We start from the raw sequence: 24523 nt of genomic DNA on the forward strand, positions 1-24523 counted from the left end.
CGTTTCAAATACAGTAGAATTTCGCGCGCGATCAAAGGTTCATTTACAATTGATAAATGGTTGAGTGGGTTTGCGATGTGTATGCAATACCGTAATATGTATGCAAATATCTCTTAGAATGCCCTGCGAAATCTTGAGCTCACTCGTCAAGCATTACGATAATATTGTAAACACAAAGCTGCGTGTCAAAGGCTGGTATTCAAACTGAGCGTGGTCATAATTCATCGCGATATCACGATTTGAAATGGCTGGTTTCTTTTTATTTTATGGTGCAATTATAGCAATCCTTCTTTATGCTATTTACGCCATCTTGGACTACAGCGGTCTGTTCTATGACATCGTCGTCGAAATCCGACAGCACCCAGTCGGGCACCTGCGGTTGGCCTACCTGTACAGCACCGGTCACTACAAGAACTCCACGCGGCTCTTCAAGAGGGTGAAGGCTGTAGCTCCCGAACGGCGCAGTATCGGGCTCTACTATGATGACACGAAAACGGTCTGTGTGACACTGATTTTATGGTGGTTACTGTGTAATGATGGGCCTATAAAATCGTAGGACCAAAGAGCTGTTAAAGGGACATTCCAGACGATTTTCATAATTTCACATCATGTAGTACATAAATCGACAATCCCATGTACAGTTTTGTGGAATTTATTGTGGTTCTTGAGCAGAGAAACAATACTTTGAAAAACCTTAAACAAATTACACTGAACAAGGATGATGACATAGGAGGTTCACACATTTCAGAAATGTAGCAGTGTAATTCCATTACAATACCGCTTGCTTGCGAGTTCACCTGTGTATAATCTTTGCATACCTTCTTCTTTTGTTCTGCTTCCTTGAGCCCCAACTCATGCATTCTTATAGTGACTCTGCCATGTCATCATCCTTGTTCATTTCGATTTGTTATAAATTTTGAAAATATTCTTATTCTTCATCCCAATTATCATAAATTCTGAAACTCTGTCCTCAGTATAACTAATTTATAGTTGTTTAAATGTAAAAATCTGAAAATCATTCGGAGGTCTCCTTTAAGGGAGCTCTCCTTGACACGTGCCTCCCTATCAAATGAATAGACCTTTAATCCGACTTTAGAGCACTGTAACGGTGGGGTGGGGTGGGGGATGGGGGCTTCCAAAGAACAACAAAAGTACTTTCAATGATTTATGCAATGAGCCAGGTGCATTGACATGTCAGTGCATAAATTTATTCTCTTTTGTTTGGCATTAATTGAAGCCCCTAGAAATTACCTTAAAAACAGTACCCAAACCGAATTGGTCTTTTAGGCTATGATATGGCTATGAAGAGAAAGTTAATTGATTTCTTAACTATATTCTGTCAAATTTTATGCATATTCATATAATAAAGGGACAACCGGAAATTTTGTCATATGTTGCCCGACATAGCAACACTGATACATTCAGACCTGATTTTAAAAGTACTTTGCATTTAGAAATGCCCTGAGTGCATGTTTAGGTGAGTGGAAAAAGCTTTCACTCTGAAGAAATAATCTAGACCTATCCGCCCTGTTTATATGAGCAAGAGACCAGAATGATGGGGAAGGGTGAGGTAAGAAACGAAACGTTTCATCGCAGACGGAATGAATGATGTTTCACACCTCCTAAATAATTGTGTTGTTCTTTTTTTTTCATCAGACTCCGGAGAACGAGTGGCGTTACGCCATCGGGACGATACTCAGCGAGGACGATGGCGATCCCAATGTCGACGAGACGCTGATGCAGAGACTGAAAGATGACGGGTTTCGGTTGGCCGAGTTTCCAGCCATGCAGACGGCCGTCACCACGAAGTTCCCTCTGCGATGGTTTCTCTCCACTTTCTGCGTTTTGTTTCGAGTCTTTCCGAAGCTGGACAACGTAATCAAAGTAAACGCGTGTTTCATGTCATGTCATGTCATTTCATTTCATTTCATTTATTTCAGCACGGCACATGATCCAGCCAGACGGCTGTTCTTCCTCATGTCCGTGCATCATGAGGTAAAAAATGACATACAATGTACATTCTTCCTCCCTCTTCCTCCCTCCCTCTCTTTTTCTATGTATATACTGAGAATATTGTTACATGATTAAGACGTGTGTGTTTGTACATAAATGATTTGTTTTATGATCTAACAATAACTGAAAGAAAGGGGTACGTTTTGATGTTCAGTAACAGTTCAACTTCTGTTTGTTTTAATTTTCCTCTACTTGTGCCAAAAAAAAGTAAAATAAATTTGATAAGTCAATATCGTTCACTTCCATTATTTATACATGAGGGTGCTCAGAGAGTACTGTACATGATATATATATATATATATATATATATATATATATATATCAACCATAATCATAAATAGTGTACATTTGTATTTATATGTACGCGCGGTACACTTAACGTACCTTAGGTACAGATGGATAATACCGTTGTCAATAAGCAGTTTGCTTGATTGGGATAATGGCCTCTGGGCGATATGGTATTTTGTAATTCTGGAACTATACAGTAGCAAAATATATGCACAAAATTATATAATCTGATTCCCAAGTATTTTCAATAGCATATAACCAAGGAGAACAGGACAAAGATAATGTAACAAAACAAGAAACGACTATAAGGGGAAATAAAGGATACACTTAAAGAACATTATATGAATGCATATCATTATTTTCTTGTCTCTACCCCAACTGTAGGCACATAATGCCGTGATAATTATGGGTCTGTAGCAACGGCGTAGCCAGGATTTCATCTTAGGGGGGGCGGTTAGTCTGCGAGGGAGCGAAGCGACCGAGCCCGAGCGAGCGGAGCGAGCGAGGGGGGGGAGGGTGTGGGAGGGGGGTGTCCCCCCTCCCACGGTAAGAACTTTTTGCATTTTGATGTTGTAAATGGTGCAATTTGATGCATGTTTTTGCGCGTTTTATCGACATGAAACAGTCCCACTTGTTTAAGGTAGCAGTTTATTTTGATGTCGATTATTATTGAACAATTTGCCTGTAAAATTGTATAATTTAAATACACTTCTTGTATCAATTCTTTTCACTGAATCATGAACGCGACTGAACCCGAGCGAGCGGAGCGAGCGAGGGGGAGGGGAGGGTGTGGGAGGGGGGTGTCCCCCCTCCCACGGTGAGAACTTTTTGCATTTTGATGTTGCAAATAGTGCAATTTGATGCTTGTTTTTGCGCGTTTTATCGACGTGAAACAGTCCCACTTGTTTAAGGTAGCAGTATATTTTAGTGTAGATTATTATTGAACAATTTGCCTATAAAATGGTATCATTTAAATACACTTCTAGTATCAATTCTTTTCACTGAATATCATGAACGCGACTGAACGCGAGCGAACGGAGCGAGTGAAGGGGGAGGGGAGGGTGTGGGAGGGGGTGTCCCCCCTCCCACGGTAAGAACTTTTTGCATTTTGATGTTGTAAATGGTTCAATTTGATGCATGTTTTTGCATGTTTTAACGAGTTGAAACAGTCCCACTTGTTTAAGGTTGCAGTATATCTTGATGTAGATTATCATTGAACAATTTGCCTGTAATATGGCATGATTTAAATACACTTCTTGTATTAATTTTTTCATGAATATCATGAACGCGACTGAACCCGAGCGAGCGGAGCGAGCGAGGGGGAGGGGAGGGTGTGGGAGGGGGGTTTCCCCCCTCCCACGGTAAGAACTTTTTGCATTTTGATGTTGTAAATGGTGCAATTTGATGCATGTTTTTGCGCGTTTTATCGACGTGAAACAGTCCCACTTGTTTAAGGTAGCAGTTTATTTTGATGTCGATTATTATTGAACAATTTGCCTGTAAAATTGTATAATTTGAATACACTTCTTGTATCAATTCTTTTCACTGAATCATGAACGCGACTGAACCCGAGCGAGCGGAGCGAGCGAGGGGAAGGGGAGGGTGTGGGAGGGGGGTGTCCCCCCTCCCACGGTGAGAACTTTTTGCATTTTGATGTTGCAAATAGTGCAATTTGATGCTTGTTTTTGCGCGTTTTATCGACGTGAAACAGTCCCACTTGTTTAAGGTAGCAGTATATTTTAGTGTAGATTATTATTGAACAATTTGCCTATAAAATGGTATCATTTAAATACACTTCTAGTATTAATTCTTTTCACTGAATATCATGAAGGCGACTGAACGCGAGCGAACGGAGCGAACGAAGGGGGAGGGGAGGGTGTGGGAGGGGGTGTCCCCCCTCCCACGGTAAGAAATTTTTGCATTTTGATGTTGTAAATGGTTCAATTTGATGCATGTTTTTGCATGTTTTAACGAGTTGAAACAGTCCCACTTGTTTAAGGTTGCCGTATATCTTGATGTAGATTATCATTGAACAATTTGCCTGTAATATGGCATGATTTAAATACACTTCTTGTATTAATTTTTTCACTGAATATCATGAACGCGACTGAACCCGAGCGAACGGAGCGAGCGCGGGGGAGGGGAGGGTGTGGGAGGGGGGTGTCCCCCTTCCCACGGTAAGAACTTTTTGCATTTTGATGTTGCAAATGGTGCATTTTGATGCATGTTTTTGCGCGTTTTATCGACGTGAAACAGTCCCACTTGTTTAAGGTAGCAGTATATTTTGGTGTAGATTATTATTGAACAATTTGCCTATAAAATGGTATTATTTAAATACACTTCTAGTATTAATTCTTTTCACTGAATATCATGAACGCGACTGAACCCGAGCGAGCGGAGCGAGCGAAGGGGGAGGGGAGGGTGTGGGAGGGGGTGTCCCCCCTCCCACGGTAAGAAATTTTTGCATTTTGATGTTGCAAATGGTGCAATTTGATGCATGTTGCGTGTTTTAACGAGTTGAAACAGTCCCACTTGTTTAAGGTTGCAGTATATCTTGATGTAGATTATCATTGAACAATTAGCCTGTAATATGGAATGATTTAAATACACTTCTTGTATTAATTTTTTTCTCTGAATATCATGAACGCGACTGAACCCGAACGAGCGGAGCGAGCGAGGGGGGAGGGGAAGGTGTGGGAGAACTTTTTGCATTTTGATGTTGCAAATGGTGCAATTTGATGCATGTTTTTGCGTGTTTTAACGAGTTGAAACAGTCCCACTTGTTTAAGGTTGCAGTATATTTTAGTGTAGATTATTATTGAACAATATGCCTATAAAATGGTATCATTTAAATAATCTTCTTGTATTAATTCTTACACTGAATATCATGAACGCTGTCTGTTCAGCAATCAAACAGAAAAAGCATGCACACGAGGGTGTAGATGATAGGGGCATATCCCCTCCCACACGAACGTGATTTTGCGTTTTCAGACCTGAAATTCAGCGATCTGGTGCAAATTTTTGGTGCAATACTTTTTCATCGAAGTGTTAAAATCACGGAATTTAGCTCTTATTCCGAATGTGCACCATCTGTGTGTATGTATAAAGTCTAGTGAGGTAGAGCTTAGGGGAAGGGGGATTTCCCTTCCCGCTCGCGGAGCTTTTGCGTTTTTAGAATTGAAATAAAGCGATCTGGGTATAGCCACAGTCTACTTCTATGCATGGCGGAAGGGGGGGGGGGGGGAGGGGCGGGCGAGCAGGGAGAAGGCGTGGGCGAGTGTTATCTCCACCCTTCCCTTCCGATGGAGCTTTTGCCTTTTTGAGGTTGAAATTGAGATATCTCGTATACGCATATTTGATGGAATCAACATTTGGGAAATCACAAAAAAAAACCAACTGATGGGGAGGGGGGGGGGGACTGAGGGAGGAAAGGGTCGATTAAAAGGGGAAACTCCCCTTATACATGAGGGAACCTTGAGTTTTCGGAATATAAGTGATAAGTCTTGTGCACTCAGAATTATTCATAATTTTTGTGCAAATCTAAAAAGTGTGCTAAGCTAGGGAAAGAGGCACAGAGGGGGAGGGTTTGGGAGGGGGTTTCCCCCTCCCAAGCACGAGAGATTTTGCATATTTTGAATTGAAATTCAACGATCTGGTGCACAATTTGAGTGAAATATTCAAAAAAAATATCTTATTTGATGAAAGGTTGCAAAGGAGACCCGCTTCATGTGCATGCATACAGTATACACGCATTTTTTTTTCCGCCTCCCAAATCCCCGGTCCAAATCTTAGGGGGGGGGGGGGGGGGCGACCGCCCCCATCGCCCCCCCCCCCCCCTGGCTACGCCAGTGGTCTGTAGTGCACTCTCCCTATATAGAAGAAACAATCGTTCAGTTTTTCTTGTTTTCACTCTTAATGACGGTAAAAAGGTGAAGAACCTGTACACGTCTTAAACCAACCTTAATGATAATGATCATGACTGTTAAACATCTCATTCATTTTGATCTTCGGTTTCCTGCCAGCGTTATATTTCTCTTGATGATTTTGTTCAGTAATTAAATTAAAAATAATTCTTTGGCAATCGGAAAAATCCCTGTGACCTAAAAGCAGCATGCTCATGCAAACTACATTTTAGACTCGGACTTCATGAGAAAAAAAAAATGTAATGGAAAATTGGCTCTAGAACGGAACGTTCATAAATGATATTGGGCTTTGTTTCCAAACTCCCCATGATGTTCACGCAGGAGCGGAAATGAGCCCAATTTCGTCCTGAAGTTCAACAATCATGTTCTTGAAGAAGCAGCAACACTTTATTGACAATATTTGTATATAAGTTTTTTTTTTCTTGTGATTTGGTCACACAGCTGCAAGGACTCCATGCACCCACTCACATCGAAATTTACGAAAATGACATGGTCTACTTCTATCGGCCACTAAGCGATCACGACGCCTACCTCGTGCCGGAAGCTCGACGGAAGTAACGGGAGAGATGCGAGCGCGGGTTTATTGGAAGAAGAGAAATTGACAATCCGCGCAGGTGGTCATCACGTACTTCCGTGTTGTGGCTCTCAGGTTGATCAGAGGTGTCGTGTAGATGAGTTCGTGGTTCCATTTACACACCTATGTGGTCATCCCTTTCAAACTTAATGTGTATACTTTGATTATAGGCGCATGTCATTATAGTTACGTATATGCATGGTGGTCGTTGAGCTCTGGAACCGGAGGGGGCGTCTGCAGGTCTCCCCTCTCCCCCCACCCCCCCCCCCCCCACACACACACGTACACGTTAAAAAAAGTGTTCTGTTGCTCCTTGCTCCTTGATTATGACCAAGTTTGTCCTAGCATGGACCCAGAATGTGATTTCAACGTTTCTTATTTCCCACCAAGAATGTTGGAAAATAAGAAATGGTCCGAAATGATTTCTCAGTTTCGTCTGTTAATGAAAAATAATCATGCAAAACAGAGTCACCTGTTGTATATAGATGAGCTTGCGATTGCAAGCTCCACGTTTGCGAGACAGCTATACGCATTTTGATTTTTCGTGCCGTCTATATGTGAAAGTAAACGTGTGTGTAAACGCAGAACTAATGTATTAAACTTCATTCCATGTTGATGGTGTGGTCAAAACAAATCAATCATGTTTGGCCCTTTTAATTTTTTAACATTCGTCATTATCATGATTTTCGCATAAAAGTTTAGGCCTTCTTCATTTGCGTGTGAATTATTGCTGCCTTTAAAGCAGAAACATACACTATACTACCTAAAGGAAATTCAGGAGGCAAATTGCAATGATTTAATGTTGGATTGGATTTCTTTTTACAATGAATTACTTCATTCAATATAGCGTAAAGCATGGAGAGACCAAAACATTATTTTCAATTCAATACAATTTAGTTTTATTTCGGCATTCCACTGTCAATACATTGCAATAAAATTTGACAAAGTGTTGGCCTGATATGATTTATATACGATGCATCGGTATATGTTATGTAGTACAGTCGTGTATAAATGTGCATAACGTAGGCATAGATGTAGAAATAAAAACGATAATGAAATAATAATAATAATAATAATAATAATAATAATGATAATAATAATAATAATAATAATAATAATATAATAATAAGAAGAAGAAGAAGAAGAAAACGACAACAACAACAACATTTTATCTTATTAAGCGCTTTTACAGGAACCTGATCAAAGCGCTTTTACAACATACAACATTATATATTCCAGATATACAGACAACAAAATTATAATTCAAACAGTTTATTCTCATGTTTTCTGTTGAAATTTTCTTCTGAAACACAAAGACAGTAAGGTAAACATAAACTCATAATATGTCATCTTGGAAGTACTGACGGAGAAAACACTTTAAAAATTTGAAATTTGGGGGACCATCGCCACAAGTATAGAGCTTTTGACTGGGAGGATAGCCCCTGACGTACAAGACCCAAAAAGAAACAATTTCATGTACCATTGCACACATCGTTCATTATAGTGAGTCATAACTATCATGCTCAACGAACTTTTTGATTATACGAAAAGAGGAATTCACCGACGACACCACAATTCTATATCATGGTACGTCATTTTATGTGTTATATAACGTTATCCTCAGTAGCATCTCTTAAACAGAAGTTGTTATGATGAATATACCAGTGACGAATACAAGGATGTTTACAAATGAATGTTATATGCTTCACAATATGAATGTATTACATGCAGCGACGATGATGATGAATTGAACGCAAATAAAATGATTCATCGGTAAAACTGCATGACTAAACAATCCCATCCTTGATTGAATATCTCTTCAAAGCTGGAACTAGTATTTTGTTTGAAAAAATGCCGACATGTATTTTCAAATTAATAATTGCTGGTAATGACGTGTCAAACTGTTAACTTCATATTAATATTTACCTGACGGTCTCGATAGTCACGCATCGCTTTCGTATAATATCTGAATAGAAGAATTACCATGCAGTACACTGAGATACTCTAAGAAAAACAAGGATCAGGCGAGATATACACCACTATTGTGTTACTCTATTCACACAGTGAATACATACTTAATGTATACTTTTCAGTAAAGTACAAGAGGATATAATATATTTTGTCGAAATATAAACACAGTATATACACCGATCACTATTTACAGGTGAATGTTGACTGACAACATGGTTTTAAGTGTGAACGAGGACCAATAAGAGTTGTGTGTTTGAGTTTGAGGTGTTCATCAATTTTCTTTCTATGTTGAAAGAGTCAGACATGCAGCCACATAAAGGCTATGTCATGAAAGGAGGAAGAGAGGGAGAAAGCATATATCTATATATCTCCATATACACGTGTATATATATATATTTTTTTTTTTAACCTACATACATACATTAAAGCAGTTCTCTGCAGAATAGTATAGGACCTGTAGGTCTTGATGAGATAAGCCTGTTGAGACAAAACTGAAACAAACAATATACATAGCCTCTTTTCTGAGTCACTTATATTACAAGTAATGCGTATAAATATGGATATTATGAGGGTCTCTTCCCGAGACAATGGTACGAGAAGATGCATACCCATAAAAATTACCCATAAAAATAACAATGCTTGTAGAGCGATTTGAATATTCCGTGCTGCGCTTGACAGCACATGGGCAGTGTATGCCGCAACACTGTAGCTTGTACGTATCAACACGAGCTCATCAGAGAGCAAGTGATGCGAATATTATAAACCACCCTCTGTCAGGTAGACTCAGGTCTCCAAGAGGTGTTTATACCCGGAAGTGACAAATACATCTGAATCGTTGATAGCCTGGACATTTTCCATTCGATCCAGGCCAGAAAGATCTCGGTTTCAGGTGAACGATTTGCTTTCAGCCGGATTTGGATTAACGGATCTCTCCTGTAAGGAATGCAACGAAAGTGTACGAAAAGGAATACAGTAAATATAAAATAATGCAAGCAGAATTCTGCAACATGAATGCAGCGTGTTGACGAAAACAATTTAAGTCCAGTCTGTAGATTATGAAAATTCTGCATGCGTAAATTCCAATGTCTCTTCTTATTATGTTCCAAAATTCATCATCTTCATCCCATGGTTGATGCACAGGACAGAGTGGATCGGCGAGAATTGGATGCGCGAGTTTAACTTTGGAACTGTTTAAACCCATGAGCACATAGAGTGGGTTTTAGACTGTTAAACGAGAGAATTCAGTTCTCACTGATCCATGAAATAGGCCGTGCATCATTTGTATCATAAAATCGGCCCGTAAATTCCTGAAATACAACCATAAGTTCCACATCATGCGTCCGGTACACCTTATACAACACTATACAAGACTTGAGCCACACGTTCAGGATTTTACCGGACGCATGGCTCAGAGTGGATCTCAGTTAAATAAATGCATGACAATAAAAGTATTGGCCAATCAGATTGCAGAGATTCTAAAGCCCATTTTACAACGCACACTAACACACGCATGTGCAATAACATGATGATTATCTCTTGCTAGTTTTAGTTTCATGGCTAAGATTTTAACCATGGACTTGATTGTCAACTGTCCTTGGGAATCTGTACCTGAGAGACGAGCTTCGAAGCCCTCAACTCCATTCGAAGAGCTGCGTTCTCCTCAAGAAGAGCGTTTATCTGGTCCTAGAAATTAAAATACAGATTGACAAACATTAGAAATAGAGTTGTAATGGTAGACGTTTGATTGCGGAATATTGACACAATACATCATGTTCATTAGAATGGTAGATGTCAATATTCCTTTCCATAAAGTATGCCCCTTTTCTTTCCCTTTATTTGTGGATTGCAGTACGAAGTATAGGAAGGAGTTTCCATCTTAAAGCAGTATCGCCAACGTTAGGAAAAAAAAACAATAAAACCTGCATAAACTAGTACTTCAGCAAACATCATTCTATCACTATAGTGTCACCTTTCGTATGTATAGTATTTTTTTTAATTTACTTGTGATTATACCTTTAGTTTGAGGCTTTTTTGAGGCTTCTTTGAGTTTTTTTTTTTTTTTTAGTACTGATTAAACTCCCCCTGATATTCATTAAAAAAAATACAGATAAAGTGTGTATAATCGTGCATGATGGATTCAACCTCACCTCCAAGAACTTGAATGTCCTCATGAAGACTTGCAGGGCCTCGTTTTTTAGATTGGCGAAGTGGGATCCGTCGGCCAAAGAGTCTTGACCCGATCGACAAGTGATATCCCTTCCGTCTGGGCAATTCTGTACACAAATTCAACGGCAGTCATTGTTACCATGGTTACGTTACATTACATTTTCATCAGTCATTCATTGCTACTTTCTATCGATATCGTAGCAATAATTTCCGGCTGTTTTTTTCTCAGGACTACAATAATGTTCGTGTATAGTACACAATACGATCCACCATTTAGACGCTATACAATTATTAAACACAGGCATACACATAATGTAGGCCACCTGATACAATTCATAATACATACATGCATATACAAACACATACACATACACAAACACATACACATACACAAACACACAGACACACACACACCCTTTCTCTGCAGACGTCAATCATACAGTCCATTGTTGAGGCCTATTATACAAATGATGCACAGGATAGAGTGCGTTAGTGTTTACACTAACGCCACGAAATAATCCTGTGCATCATTTGTTTTATAAAATGGGTCGAAAATTAGAACTAACATCATTTTTCAGCGTTTTTCACGTACCTTTGTGGGTCAAGACGTCCGAAGATGTTCGTCCCAAACTTTTACGCACGTCGCACTCGCGGAAGTCCCGCACATACAGTGTCAGTATAAGTATAATGGGGGGTTGGGTTTCCGGACACCCGCATGAAAACTTACTTATTTTACATAGAATATGCACCCTTTACCTTAAAGACTTGATATAGACTCCTCATATAGGCCTACTAGACAACATACTCTGAAAACGGCGTGAGAATTAACCTGCTAAATCGTTGGATTTGCTCTTCAAAGTGACTCCATGTACGCGTCCGGTCCCATAACGCTTGGTCTACTGTACTGTACAAAGTGTACGTATAGTAGTACAGCTAGTATACGTACGTACGCCACATATGTTATGCACAAGGGAAGACAGGCCGGCCGGCCGGCAGCCCGAACTAGAAGTTGTTTACAGGATTGACAGCGCGTACGCGTATGCATGCAATTCATCGAAGGAGCCGCCGCGCGCACAGACGATCGGCAATCTACCATAGGATTACAGGCAGTGCAGTTGTACTGAAGTAAAGGAAGGAGGTGTGTCTCATTTCAGCGCTTCCTATTGGCTACATTCTTGAACCCATTTTATAATATGAAATGTTGTGTGCACGTGCATCATCAGAATCGTTATTCCGAATGTTCGTTAATTCGAAAATGAAACAAAGTTCGTTATTCCGAAACACACAAATTCCCTATACCAAGATGTTCGTTAATCCGAGAATGAAACAGGGTTGTGAATCTGAACATTAGTGGCGTTATTCCGAAAGGTATTCTCCGAAGGTTCGTTAATCGGTAAAATGTAAGGAATTCGAGTAAAGATATTATACAAAATGAACCTTCGGAATTACGAACCTTATTTCGTTGTCAGATTAACGAATCTTTGGAATAACAAAGCTTAATTATCTCATGTTGGGATTTACGGACCTTTGGAATAACGAACCTTCGGAATAAAGAACCCTATTTCATTTTCGGATTAATGAACTGCAGCCGCATCAATTCATTTTAGGTCGTAATGCTTTCCCCCTCAGTCATGATGGTTCGTGCATGGTTGAGATTGTCAGTTACAGGTTAACATCATAATTGGAATCGCAATACATGTATAATGCACGTAAATCTCATCTTACTAGAAGTGGAGACAGAGCTTTTGGCCCGCTGTCGACATCTGCAACATACTGGTGTCTCATCAGCTGCTGAAACTGAACGAAGAGAGAGAGAGAGAGGGAGAGAAACGAGAAAAGATTGAGAGAAATGCAATTACATAAATAATGTAGTCATTACTCGGTTTTTATAGACAATGAGAACGACAGTTACATGTGCATATTAGGTGTTGTGTCCATAATAATGAAGAAATCAAACGTCAAAACAGACACTTTTATTAGAGATTTGAGGCTGCTGAAAATCAGAGAAAAAACGTTATTACTGAAAATGTCATTTCTGAAATGATATATCGTATGTTACTACATGTCCATTTACTTTTTCTTTCTGTTGTTGTTGTACTATGTGATTTATATTTGCAAAATTTGAAATTTGTAACAGGGCTCACTTGAAAAGCAGGTCCTGAATGGACTACTCTGTTTAGGAAAAATAGATAATTTTTCAAAAATATTTCTTATTGTAAGGAATGCAGTGTCATTAAAAAGACTTGATGATAACATTACTTCAAAGAAAATGTGAAAATGACGTTTATGAATAGGCCTACAAGTATATATGTTTTATATGTAATCTATAGTAGGGCCTATATGCCTGGACTACTATTTATAGGCTATCATACATCATGCATATTATGCCTCACATACACATTGTAGAGTCTCTTGATTGCTATATTGTTACCATAGAGTATAGCTCTTGTATAGGCCTATATACTTGTAGCACTGTTACCTCAAAGCATATGAATAATCACTCTGCAGTGTGGCTACCTTCAGAGTATAGAATGCATACGATATTTCAATAGAAAGGGATAATAAACGTACCTCAGCATCAAACGGACAATGAGAGCTTAACTCCATTCCACCTGCTGAGGTCATTCTGTTGTTTTGCAAAGGAGTTGACTTCAGAAATCATTGGCGATGGAGGACATTATCGTGCATCGAAGAGCGTCTGTTGCCTCTTCAGTGCCCGACGTCGAATGAGCAGTTTTCGATGACTTTGATCATCATATAGATTAGATTTACAGCGTTTACAGACAAAAATAATATTTGTTTCCATGCCAACCCTGAAAGCGGCATGAATCACTAGCCGGACCTTGTAAATAACCAAATCGACTCATTTTGTCAGTTGAAAAGTACTCAGTTCACTTTTTGCACCGTTGACTGAAAAGTGACTCAGGCAGTCAGGCACAGTGGTAAAAACACCCCCGAAATAAACCCGCTCCCAAAACAGATTTACAGAGTGGTAAATATTTGATTCCCATGACAACTGCGAAGTCCATAATACCCCAACGACAAGTACAACTTATTGTATTCATACACTATCAACACACAGTGCTCACGATATCGCTGGTGTCATTGTTACACATGTAAATACACGCGATGGTGCAGAACCATCGAGCTGTAATCCAACTCTATGTGCAAAACAGAACTCCCAAACACTTAGCACGACCCCCCCCCCCCCCGAGTTACTATAGTACATGTATACGTCATTTGCTTTAATAGTACGAAGGATGGACTCAACGGGAAACGAATCTACGCTCTGTGTGATTTCACATCAAACGTGGGAACAGTTACTAGTACATTGTACTTCGGGCCCGCCCAACTCTGAAATCGGGAAAGTCCCTAGTGCTCAACTATTGTGCGCGCCTTCATACTTTTCATATTTTGATTACACAAAGTAGGATATTACAACTCAAAGATAGCTTGCATTGCGCCCGCCTATATAACCTGTCCTGCTCATGTAACTCACTGTGATACACATCATGACACATCATTAGTGTCTCCCTGCCAAATGGTTGTTACTCACGGGTCCTAAAAAAAAAAATGCGATTTTTTATTTCATTTATTTATTTATTTATTTTAGATGGTTCATGACTCATTTTCTTGATTCTTTTGCGGCCATGAACGCCATTCGAGTTAAGGCCGTGTCACACCTTTCCGGGCATGCTATACTCGGGCTTGTTGCGAGGAGGGATTTTCCAGCACGTACGAGAATTTTTCCGCAGGCGGCCAAGAATGTTTGCGAGTTTCGCACTTGTTTCTTACCTGCTAGACGCGTGCTAGTTACCTTCTACTCGCGTGTATTCCGTGTGACCTGCCTGAGAGCTTTGAAACCGATCGGTTTTCTGTTACGAGCGACTTACTCTCTAAAAAAAATCGAGTGAAAATTTTCACTCTAAAAAGAGTGAATACAAAAAAGAGTGAATTTCGAGTGAAATTGGAGTGAATTTTGAGTGAAAATGCTCATTTTCACTCATTTTGGAGTGACGTCAGGGATCACTCCAAAATCTTCGAGTGATTACTGACGTCACTCCCAAATGAGTGAAAATGAGCATTTTCACTCGAAATTCACTCCAATTTCACTCGAAATTCACTCTTTTTTGTATTCACTCTTTTTAGAGTGAAAATTTTCACTCGATTTTTTTTAGAGAGTACAGGTACTGAGAAGTACCTGCGTTGGAGTTGCCTGAGAGGTGCTGCCGGTAAGGGTCTCCTACTGGTGTTCTGCGTGTACCTCTGCGAGCGAATCCCCACGACTTACTCGGATCAAGTTTTGAGCATGCTCAAGGCCTTGTCATACCGTATCTGGGGAAGTTTTGCGGAGTGACTTGCGGGGAAACAAATTTGCTACCCGGAGCTCTCCGCAGTTGGTCCGCACCTAACAGTAGGCCTACCCAGCGCGTATATATCTCGCCTGTATATACTAGTTGACCGGAGGTGCGCACGCAAGTCCGATTAAACCGCAGCCAAGTTTGAGCATGACCAAAACATTTTCCGGGTGAGTCGCGGGGATGCCCGGAGAGGTCCACGCAGAACGCCAGTAGGAGGCCCTTAGTGGCAGCACCTCGCAGGCAACTCCCACGCAGGTACTTCGCAGTCCCCGTCACGCAGCCAAGATAATGACATTCTGTGGGACTTCTGCCATTCTTTCATAGGAATTCCTTCACTGAGTTGTCAGCCCCCACGCGACTGGCACACAGGTCACACAGTACACCCGCAAGGGTAGAATCTAAATAGAACGCAAGTAAGACACATATGCACTGACTCGCCCAAATCCTTGTCCGCCCTCAGAAATTGTTCGGTATGCTGGAAAATCCCTATACACGCAACAAGCCCGAGTAGCTTGTCCGGAAAGGTGTAACAGGGCCTAAACATGGTTGCAGGTAAAAAGATTTGCGCGTGCGCACCTCCGGGCGATTACGGGTGAGATACGTGCTAGGTACTGTCGTGTGCAGGTCATCTGCGGGGACCTCCGGGTAGTAAAAATCGTTCTTCGCAAGTCGTACGCAAGGTTTGCCCGGAAAGGTGTGACACGGCCTTTATGAACGTACTAAGTAACTATCTTTTCAGTTTCCCCTTTCCCTCTCCATGTAATCACGCGTCATGTCGGAGAGGCCCAAATGTTAGTGTTTGTGCGGTGACATGATTTGGTACACAGCGAAAACAAATTGATAGCATTTCGGCCCAGGGTACCGTTTCATAAAAGTTGTCAGCGATGACAAGTTGTCAGTCTCTGACGATAACCATAAATAACAGTCAGTGACCAGAGCATCTCAGCCAATCAAAACCGAGGATTTTGCTGAAATTGTCAGAGACTGAGAACTTGAAACACTCCCAGTATTAAAGATGATGATCATCGTATTCCTTTATCTGTATGTAGGACCTATGTGTGTGTGTGTGTGTGTGCGTGTGTGTGTGTGTGTGTGTTTGTATATATATATATATATATATATATATATATATATGTGTGTGTGTATGTGTGTGTGTGTTTGTGTGTATGTGATATCTTACGGCTCCGTCTATGTAGTCTCCCATTGTATACAGTATGTCCCAAAAAAATTACAACCTAAAAAAAAAAAAATTACAATCTAAATACAAATTGAGGGTATGAAACTATAACTCATTGCCCACATCTTACAGAAAACCCCACTCGATTTGCTTCAGTGGTCAAAGAGAAATACGGAATTTTGTAGAGGATGTCAGGAATCTCTTTTGTCCAAGTTCTGTCTATTTATTCACACACAAAATCATCGAAATGCTAAACTCGGGAGTATCCGATTCATGACATGCTTTGCAACAATCCACATTTTTCTGTGACCGCTTAACCAAATCGAATAGGGATTTCTGCAAAATCTTTCTGCACCCCCTTTTGACGGAGGCGCCTCCTCTTTATAGAGCAATTAAGCACTTAATATCATTAGAACGTGCATGTTGCTGACTTTCCAACATTGATATTTGGATTCAGCGCCCAAAATTACCCCAAGAGACACATTTTCAGGTGGAGCCTATACGGACTACGAAACTCAAAAACTAGGCTGATTTTTCAATGTCATCCCATGGTCTATTACAGAATCCCTCGATCCGCCCCTGTATTCTCTATAATACTTTCTCTAACACTTGATATAGACTATTTCATCAACTTTCCAAAAACATAAAAATAATGCAACAAGTACTTTCTTACATAAGTGTCATGTAGTATCCAATCTTGTGAGTCAAGTCACTCTATATATGACTCGAGTAAGATTGCGAAAAACACAGTGATACACGATCGTGTGCCAACTGTTTAGCTGCAATCAGTGGCCTGTTTTCATGTTTCTATCGAATATTTTAAGCAATAAAAATTTAGGTCTAATATACATCGTGGTCACACGCTCTATAGACCCTATACATTAGATAGCTTTATTTTCTGTTGTTTGTTGCGTAGGCATACATGCAAAAAAAAAAAAAAAAAAAAAAAAAAGATTTCGTAAGGAAATGTGCAAACTTTATAGATGCCATGACTGCAGTCATGGGAGCATAAGGTAGTGTAGCTGTATAAAACCAGAGAGAGGAACATGAATTAGGTGACCAAACTAAGTTTGTGGGAAATGTAGGCTTCCACAATTATTTTCCCTTAGTTTTTTCTCAGTTTTGCTTTGTGATATTTCACTGGAAATCCTCAACAATTTGATTTAATAGCAAAGGTAATGGCGTACAGGCCCTGAATAGGCCTATAGCCCTCAGAGTGAACGAAACAAAAGGTGACAGATCGAAAGCAACAGCAAATTTAGATTAAAAAAACACAGAAAAATAACAGCGAACACTACTAGCACTTGATCTGAACTGTCCAAGAATGAACGGACATAATATCTGTCAGATGAATTTGGGATTGAGTTTAATTTCAAGATATTGAAAAGTTAAATGAGAAAAAAACAAACAAACAAACTTTGGATTCATAAACTCGTAAAGCCTTACAAAGCGTGGACGCATGCGGTACAATCAGATTGCAATCCGAATTGAAACCGGAATCCGACAAAGTGCATTCTTTCAATGCGGACTAAAATGGTTATCCGCACCATCGCTCCTTCGATGGATGTTGATGTTTTGATTATTGTGCACATCACATTGTGCACTTCGTCGTCGTACAGTACAGTGCCAGCGCAGTGTCAGCTGTTTTGTTCGATATGATATGTGTCGCTAGGCTGTTCCTGAAAAAGTTGAAAAGCGTAGATTCAAGGCGAAACAATTGTGTTGCAAAATGGATCCACTTGTGTTAGGAATAATTGGTCTTCTAGTTGCGCTCATTTTGACGGTTGCTCTACTTGTCGTCTACACAGGTTTATTTGAGAAAGTGGAAGTGAAATCGGGCAAACCACACATTGAAAATGTGCGGGTCGCTTACAAATACGCAAAGGGACCGTACAGCGAATGTGGTGCTGTGTTCACAGAAATCGTCTGTTTAGCGCCGAACGTCCGTACCATTGGAATTTACTATGATGATCCCAGGAAGGTAACTTTAGCTGAAGTGGATAATAAGCATAATTCATGACAATCATAATAAACATTAGGGGTGTTTCTTATTCATACACTTTTCAAGTAATACTCTAAAATTGTTAGATGTCTATCAAACGTTTAATAGAGAGTTAGAACAGATTCCAATGGAGAAGAGGCGCAAGAAGAGAGAGGGGGAGAGAGAGAGAAAGAGTAAAGAAAAAATAATTAAAAGAAAGCAAAACGATAGGTTTATCCATAGGCGGATGGAGGAGGAGGTCGGACCTTTGCTTGAACTGTGCTTGTATTCAAAGATTTTTTGAATTTCGCAAAAACCCATGATGTATCAGACCAACTAACGTTACTATAATTTTCCTAGCTAGATTTTGTAAGAAGAGTTTGCCACATTTTGGAGTGTAATGGCAATGCTATCCACATAATTCACATGGATTGTTGCCTCCCTGTGGAAGGTCTACAAAATAGGTGTTGTACAATGATACCGGTAGACCAGTCTATAGAGTCTAGAGCCTAGAGGGTCTATGATAGGCTGGAATATTAATACTGGCACCTAGGGACAGCAATCAACAATGTGTGCAATTCGCAACAGAAAAAAAAAAAAATTGACAAAAGCTAGGATTAGGAAATCCGTCTGTGAAATTCAAAGAAAGACTGGGAAAATTGCAGTCGATGAATTAGTCATGATGGTCTAGATACCTACTTGCATATGGAAAAGTAAGTTGTCTTTATGATTAAAAAAAAGTTTGAAGCAGTATATTTATGGGTGAACTCGGCCATTAATAGTGCAGCTCTCATTATATGAAAACAAGTGGCTGAGGCTACCTGAAAGGTCGAGTTTACCCATAACTACGGTAGAGTCTTACAAACTTATTCCCTTTTCAAGTTTCTACATTTCGCGATTAAAATAAGGGTAGAAGTCAGCTGAAGATTTTCGAGTTTTAGGAAGAACTCTGTACATGTTGCGGAGCACAGCACAGAGATGAATTGAAAGTTTTTTTTTACATTGTCCTTTAAGGTGGCATCAGCTGAACTACGCTACATAGTCGGTGCCATTCTTGCTGAAGGCGACTCTGAGGTTGACAAAGAATCTGAGGTCAAGCTTCTAGCGAAGAACTACAAGGTTGCAAGTTTCCCTGCAGTGGACCATGCAGTCACTACATCGTTTCCCTACATATGGGCGCTTTCCATTTACATTGCGACGTCCAAAGTATGGCCCAAGCTAGGAGAGTACATAGAGGTAAAACTGTGGATAATATATCATTTCACTTTCACATAGGTTGGATGCATGTGCTAAACCATTTCATAACTGCTTTAACTCATACTTAACAATAACAATACAATAAGGAATAGGAATTACTTTGTTAAGAAGAAAAATTTGTTAAGTTCCTTGCCGTAGAGATGATAAATGGCAGAAATGATATGGGTAGTGATAGTTCAGTGAGTTGATTTCACAAAAATCAGTCTTGTAAATATTGTTGCAAGGGACAGTGTACAAAACTACCGGAAACTATCTGACAGTAATGGTCTAGATGTCAAATTACAGCTTGGACGTCTTTTTTTTCTGTGTGAAAACCAATCAAAAATTTAATTAGGAATTGTGTCGTGATGAGAAAGGAAAATCAGCTTATAATATTTCCAAAGGTTAGTTGCCCTACTTTTGAGTGTACTAGTGATTATCGTGTACCCTATACCTATTGTGTTGCCTCCCCCCCCCCCTTTTTTTTTGGATCACAGGAAAGAAAGCTCTGCGCCCATCCAGCTATAGAAATCTACTCTGGAGATGAGATCCAGTACATGCTCCCCTTGTCCAAGCAAGAAGACTTTTATGTAGAAGAAGCAAAGAAGGCAAAGGATGATACATCCTCACCAGCCGACCAGACACACGAGGGCGACATCACAGTCAATGAGGAATCTATGTCGCAGGACACCACCGTGAGTTCCTCAGGTAGTGAGGGCAGCAGCGGCAGTGAGAGCTCGTTCGAGGAACTCAGTATGCAGGGGGAGTTGGAGGGGGAATCGCTCCAAATGTGACGCGACGTGGCTGAATAATAGAATTTCATTCCTACCAGTTCTTGTGGATTCATGACTCTGATCAATGGCAGCAGCCAAACGGAGGAGGCCAAATAAGGCAGTGCAAAGTAGGATAAAGTTGTTAACACATGCCTATCCAGTTGTATGACCAACACATTGATTGTACCTCCCATTAACTGTGGGAGACATAGAACATGAAATATGCCCAGATACATAGAGAGCTTTTATGAGATAAAACACCACTACTAAGTATTTTAGTTCCAGATCACCAAGATTCTGGTGAATCATTATGAATTGTTGCAAATCCCACACTTAATTGGTGCAATTGTAATGCAATCATTTCAACCTTACATGTACCTTCTCAACAACGATGTGGCAAGTCTTCTTTGTGGCTGGCAAGAAAGTTACAAATCTGACAATGATTTCTTCATGCTACATGCACACTGACATGCCGAGTATTCCTGGAAATGTCTATATCACAAGCAACAGAATTCCTTGCTGTTTTCATAGATAATGTCTTCACAACGGTGTTGACTGAAAGGAGATACTAAGTACTGTAAGTGCAGACATTGTTGCAGTACATTGACTTAAAATTGCGTATTTTGCATTACTTCTGGCTAGCTTGAATTCTAAAACCTGTGAAAATATCTTCACAATTTTATCTGCACATTTTGAATGGGTTGACAATTGCACAGTGGAAATTCAAGAACCTGCAATTATGTTGTTGAGCCGCTCAGTGCAAAAAAAAAAAAAAAAAAAAAAAAAAAAATTATAATAATAATCGCATGGAAATATTCATGTTTACACTAATTGATCTCTCCACACTTACTTTGCAGTGACCATACAGAGTTGTGAGTCTCCTGAATTGTCACAAGATATGTTTTCCATGTTCTTGTGTGATATACATGTATGTGATACTATGTTATAAGTCCAAGGTTAGGGAAAATATGTGCATGTCGGGAGTGCGTAGTAAAACAGCGTGCATACAGTATATCACCTTGTCCGGCATGGAAAGTCTTTTGTGATATATGGCTCATTTCTGCTGCATACCAAGTGAGAATGTCCCAAGGATGAGAAAGACTCCCGTCAACTTTTCATGAAAAGTAAAATTTGCAATACTGATCTTCTGTTGCACTGTATTCGTGCAAATGAAGCTGTTACTTTTGACATTTCCTCTCTCTTTTTCCAATACAAAGAAAGTAATATTGTCAAAGTCCTCCCAATTTCAGTTGATTTTGACATGAATATAACATTCACAAGTTGAATGAAAACATTTGCAAGATTTTGATAGCACAAAGAAAGCAGGTATTTGTCAGTGAGAGACAGATAGAACAGTCTATGCCAAACATGAAGTTTTGTCATTTCAAATTTCATTGAATGCACAGAGAGGCTGCCAGTCGTCTTGAGAGGAAAGATTGCATAAACATATGAGAAATTCATTTTCATTTCATTATACATGTATCAGAAGAGACTGGTGCACCATGTTTATCCTGTGAACCATTATCTATGTACAGGTCATACCATCATTGGTGGAAATGTAATGAATTGTGCTAACAAAAAAAAAAAATGCATTGCTTCCTCAATTTGTGTGGAAATAAGGGTATTCCATGTACTTATTGGTTGCTGTTGGTTAGTTGTTTTTTTTTTGTGTGTGTGTGTACCAGTGTTGTATTTAAGGCATACACAGGATCCACTGAGAATACTATGTATGAATAATTTTGCATTCAACCAAAATTTGGCAGAAGCTGTGAATCATTTTGTCATTATGGGGGGGGGGGGGGGGGGGGCTTGGTTATGAATTTGTAGACTGTTAATGCTCTGTGAATGCTATGGGAACATGTTATGTCGCATGAGTCAAGCACAAGTTTATTAAAAATTTTTGTAAAGGAACAATGTAGAGCACAATTGACTTGCAGGGTAATATTTATGTTGTTGTGAGTAACCAGTACAAATTTCCTATTTTCGGATTTTGATTCATAATGATTATTTGTTTTGTTGGGCTTTTTTTTTTTTGGGGGGGGGCAGAAAATATGCTATTTTACTTGCCCAACTGTTGTGATGAAAAGGTTCTGTATAAAATGATAATGCAGTCACATTCAAGTATTCAAATTTCCACAAGTCAAGTCCTGCAAAAGTTTTGCCAATCTGTTGTTTTCCTTTTGAAGAAACGTGGAGTCACAAAGATTTTGTGCACTGTGGGTAAAATTGTTGTGTCATTCTGCATGCAGTGGTGCAAACAGGAATACAATCATTAAAAGTCTGAAATTTGAGAGGCAAGATGTAAAATTTTGTAGTGAAATACAAGATGATTGATGGTGACTGAACTGCAATGAGGTGATATGTGGGTTCTTGAGAGCCAGTGAAGGTAGCTACAGTACTGGGCATTATTTTTTCATTGTTTTGTTTTTCATTTCAGTATTAATGTTACATGTGGTGAAAGTGTAATATTTCCCAAGTTGTGTTCTAGATATTGTGTAACATTTTTTTTTTTTTTTTTTGCCATGAAGATTGGTGTGTCAGTTTGCTTTGACAGTGTGTGCAAAGGTAGAAGAGACAATACATGAACTCAAATTTCTTCACGTGTGGTTACATGTGATTACTTAATGTATATCACACTGTGAATGCAGTATTTTTTTTAAAACCATAAAATAACTTTGGAGGGAGGGGGAGGGTTATGCAGCACAGAGGCAGTAATTTTGCATGCTTTTAATATATCCATCATCTTGCTCTGATGGCTTCTGTGGTGTGCAAACAGAAAGAAAATGAGTTTGTTCTTCTGAAAATGTAAGGCAGTCAATCGTAACATTTTCGTATAACTCCAAACGAGAGAAAATCCATGGTCTGACCGTTGCATGCTGTGTCTGGCAGAAATTAACTGACCAGTACCATACCTCAAACTGTGTGCCACTGTATATTTGATGCCTGTAAACAATCTGTATGGCAGGCCATCGGTGCCAGTGGTATCTGTTTTGACTGGAGGAAACATTTTGATTATTTTGATTTTCCAGTACTTGAATTTATGCAAATTGTTGTACATAGGAATTCCAATCTTGTTGAAAGAGCTAAAGATCAGTTTTCATGGCATAATCAATGATGAGCCAGAGAAAACTCAAACGTGAAAACACATGTGAAGGTTTATGAAACTAACACCCCTTCCCAAATGTTATTATGAAATTATCTGTGATCTCAAAATAATCTCAGGGGAGGCATGACATGTATGTGTTAGCAAAATTTATTCAAGATAAAAAGATGTAATGAAGCAAAAAACAGTACTGAAATTTTCTTTGAATATTAGTACAGGGGGAACTTGACACTTAGGAAGGCTACGACTCGCCTATTTTCCTTTTCAAAGCTGATATCTTGTTAAATTTAATCAGTCATGCACAAAATGCATTGCATGAACATATGCTTTAGTATAAACATGCATGTATGGGACTGTACATAGAATGAAGCAGCAAAGTATTGAAATGAGAATGAAACCCAAATATATATTCATGAGTTGAATGAATGTGGCAATATTAGTATACGTGTGTAGATCACATCAGTGAAGTCTTGGAAGATTAAGACCATCTGTTAAAAAGTTATGAATTATTAAAACTTGGGCCAAGTCATCGCTGGATGAGAAGATTGAAATAGTAAAAGATATGAAATAGTTTTACAGTCAACCATGCCTAAGTGGAATCTATATTGTATTTGGACTGAAGAAATAGCTTTGACTTCAAAATATTTGACTTATGAGGGATAAAAATCAACAGAATATAAGTCGACTCAAGCCAGGTTGGCTGTAGTTTGTGATGTCACACCTGGACGATAAAAAGAAAATGTGAAGAGAATCACACAAAATTTAACTCTTTATGATAGGTATACAATCCCCCTCTTGATACTGACATGATTTGCTAATAATTCCCCCATTTTCTGAAAGAGATAAGTCAAGTGCATTTTAGTATGTTAGAAAATAAAGATATGTTGAATTCTCTTTTGATTTTCATTGTAACATTGTCCGTCAGGACATTGCGCAATGTTGTACAGTGCACTCCCG

At 39.4% G+C, this 24523-nt stretch overlaps 3 protein-coding genes across 5 annotated transcripts in view; 2 read left to right on the forward strand and 1 right to left on the reverse strand.

Annotated features, from left to right (window-relative positions):
- The window catches only part of LOC139718390 (SCO-spondin-like), a 362530-nt gene that overhangs the window by 259803 nt on the left and 78204 nt on the right, over window positions 1-24523 (reverse strand). The gene's annotated exons all lie outside the window — the stretch shown is intronic.
- Window positions 172-6962, forward strand: LOC139718324 (testis-expressed protein 264-like). Its single transcript, XM_071629802.1, has 3 exons — window positions 172-496; window positions 1657-1884; window positions 6666-6962. The coding sequence occupies exons 1-3, from the start codon at window positions 245-247 to the stop codon at window positions 6780-6782; spliced, it is 597 nt and encodes a 198-aa protein (XP_071485903.1). The 5' UTR covers window positions 172-244; the 3' UTR covers window positions 6783-6962.
- LOC139718372 (testis-expressed protein 264-like) lies at window positions 18129-20484 on the forward strand. Its single transcript, XM_071629843.1, has 3 exons — window positions 18129-18454; window positions 19469-19690; window positions 20188-20484. The coding sequence occupies exons 1-3, from the start codon at window positions 18203-18205 to the stop codon at window positions 20482-20484; spliced, it is 771 nt and encodes a 256-aa protein (XP_071485944.1). The 5' UTR covers window positions 18129-18202.

Source organism: Diadema antillarum, unplaced genomic scaffold, assembly GCF_040938485.1.
Source record: "Diadema antillarum isolate AM-2024a unplaced genomic scaffold, OU_Dant_1.0 scf00000093, whole genome shotgun sequence".
NCBI classification, from domain to species: Eukaryota; Metazoa; Echinodermata; class Echinoidea; order Diadematoida; family Diadematidae; genus Diadema; species Diadema antillarum.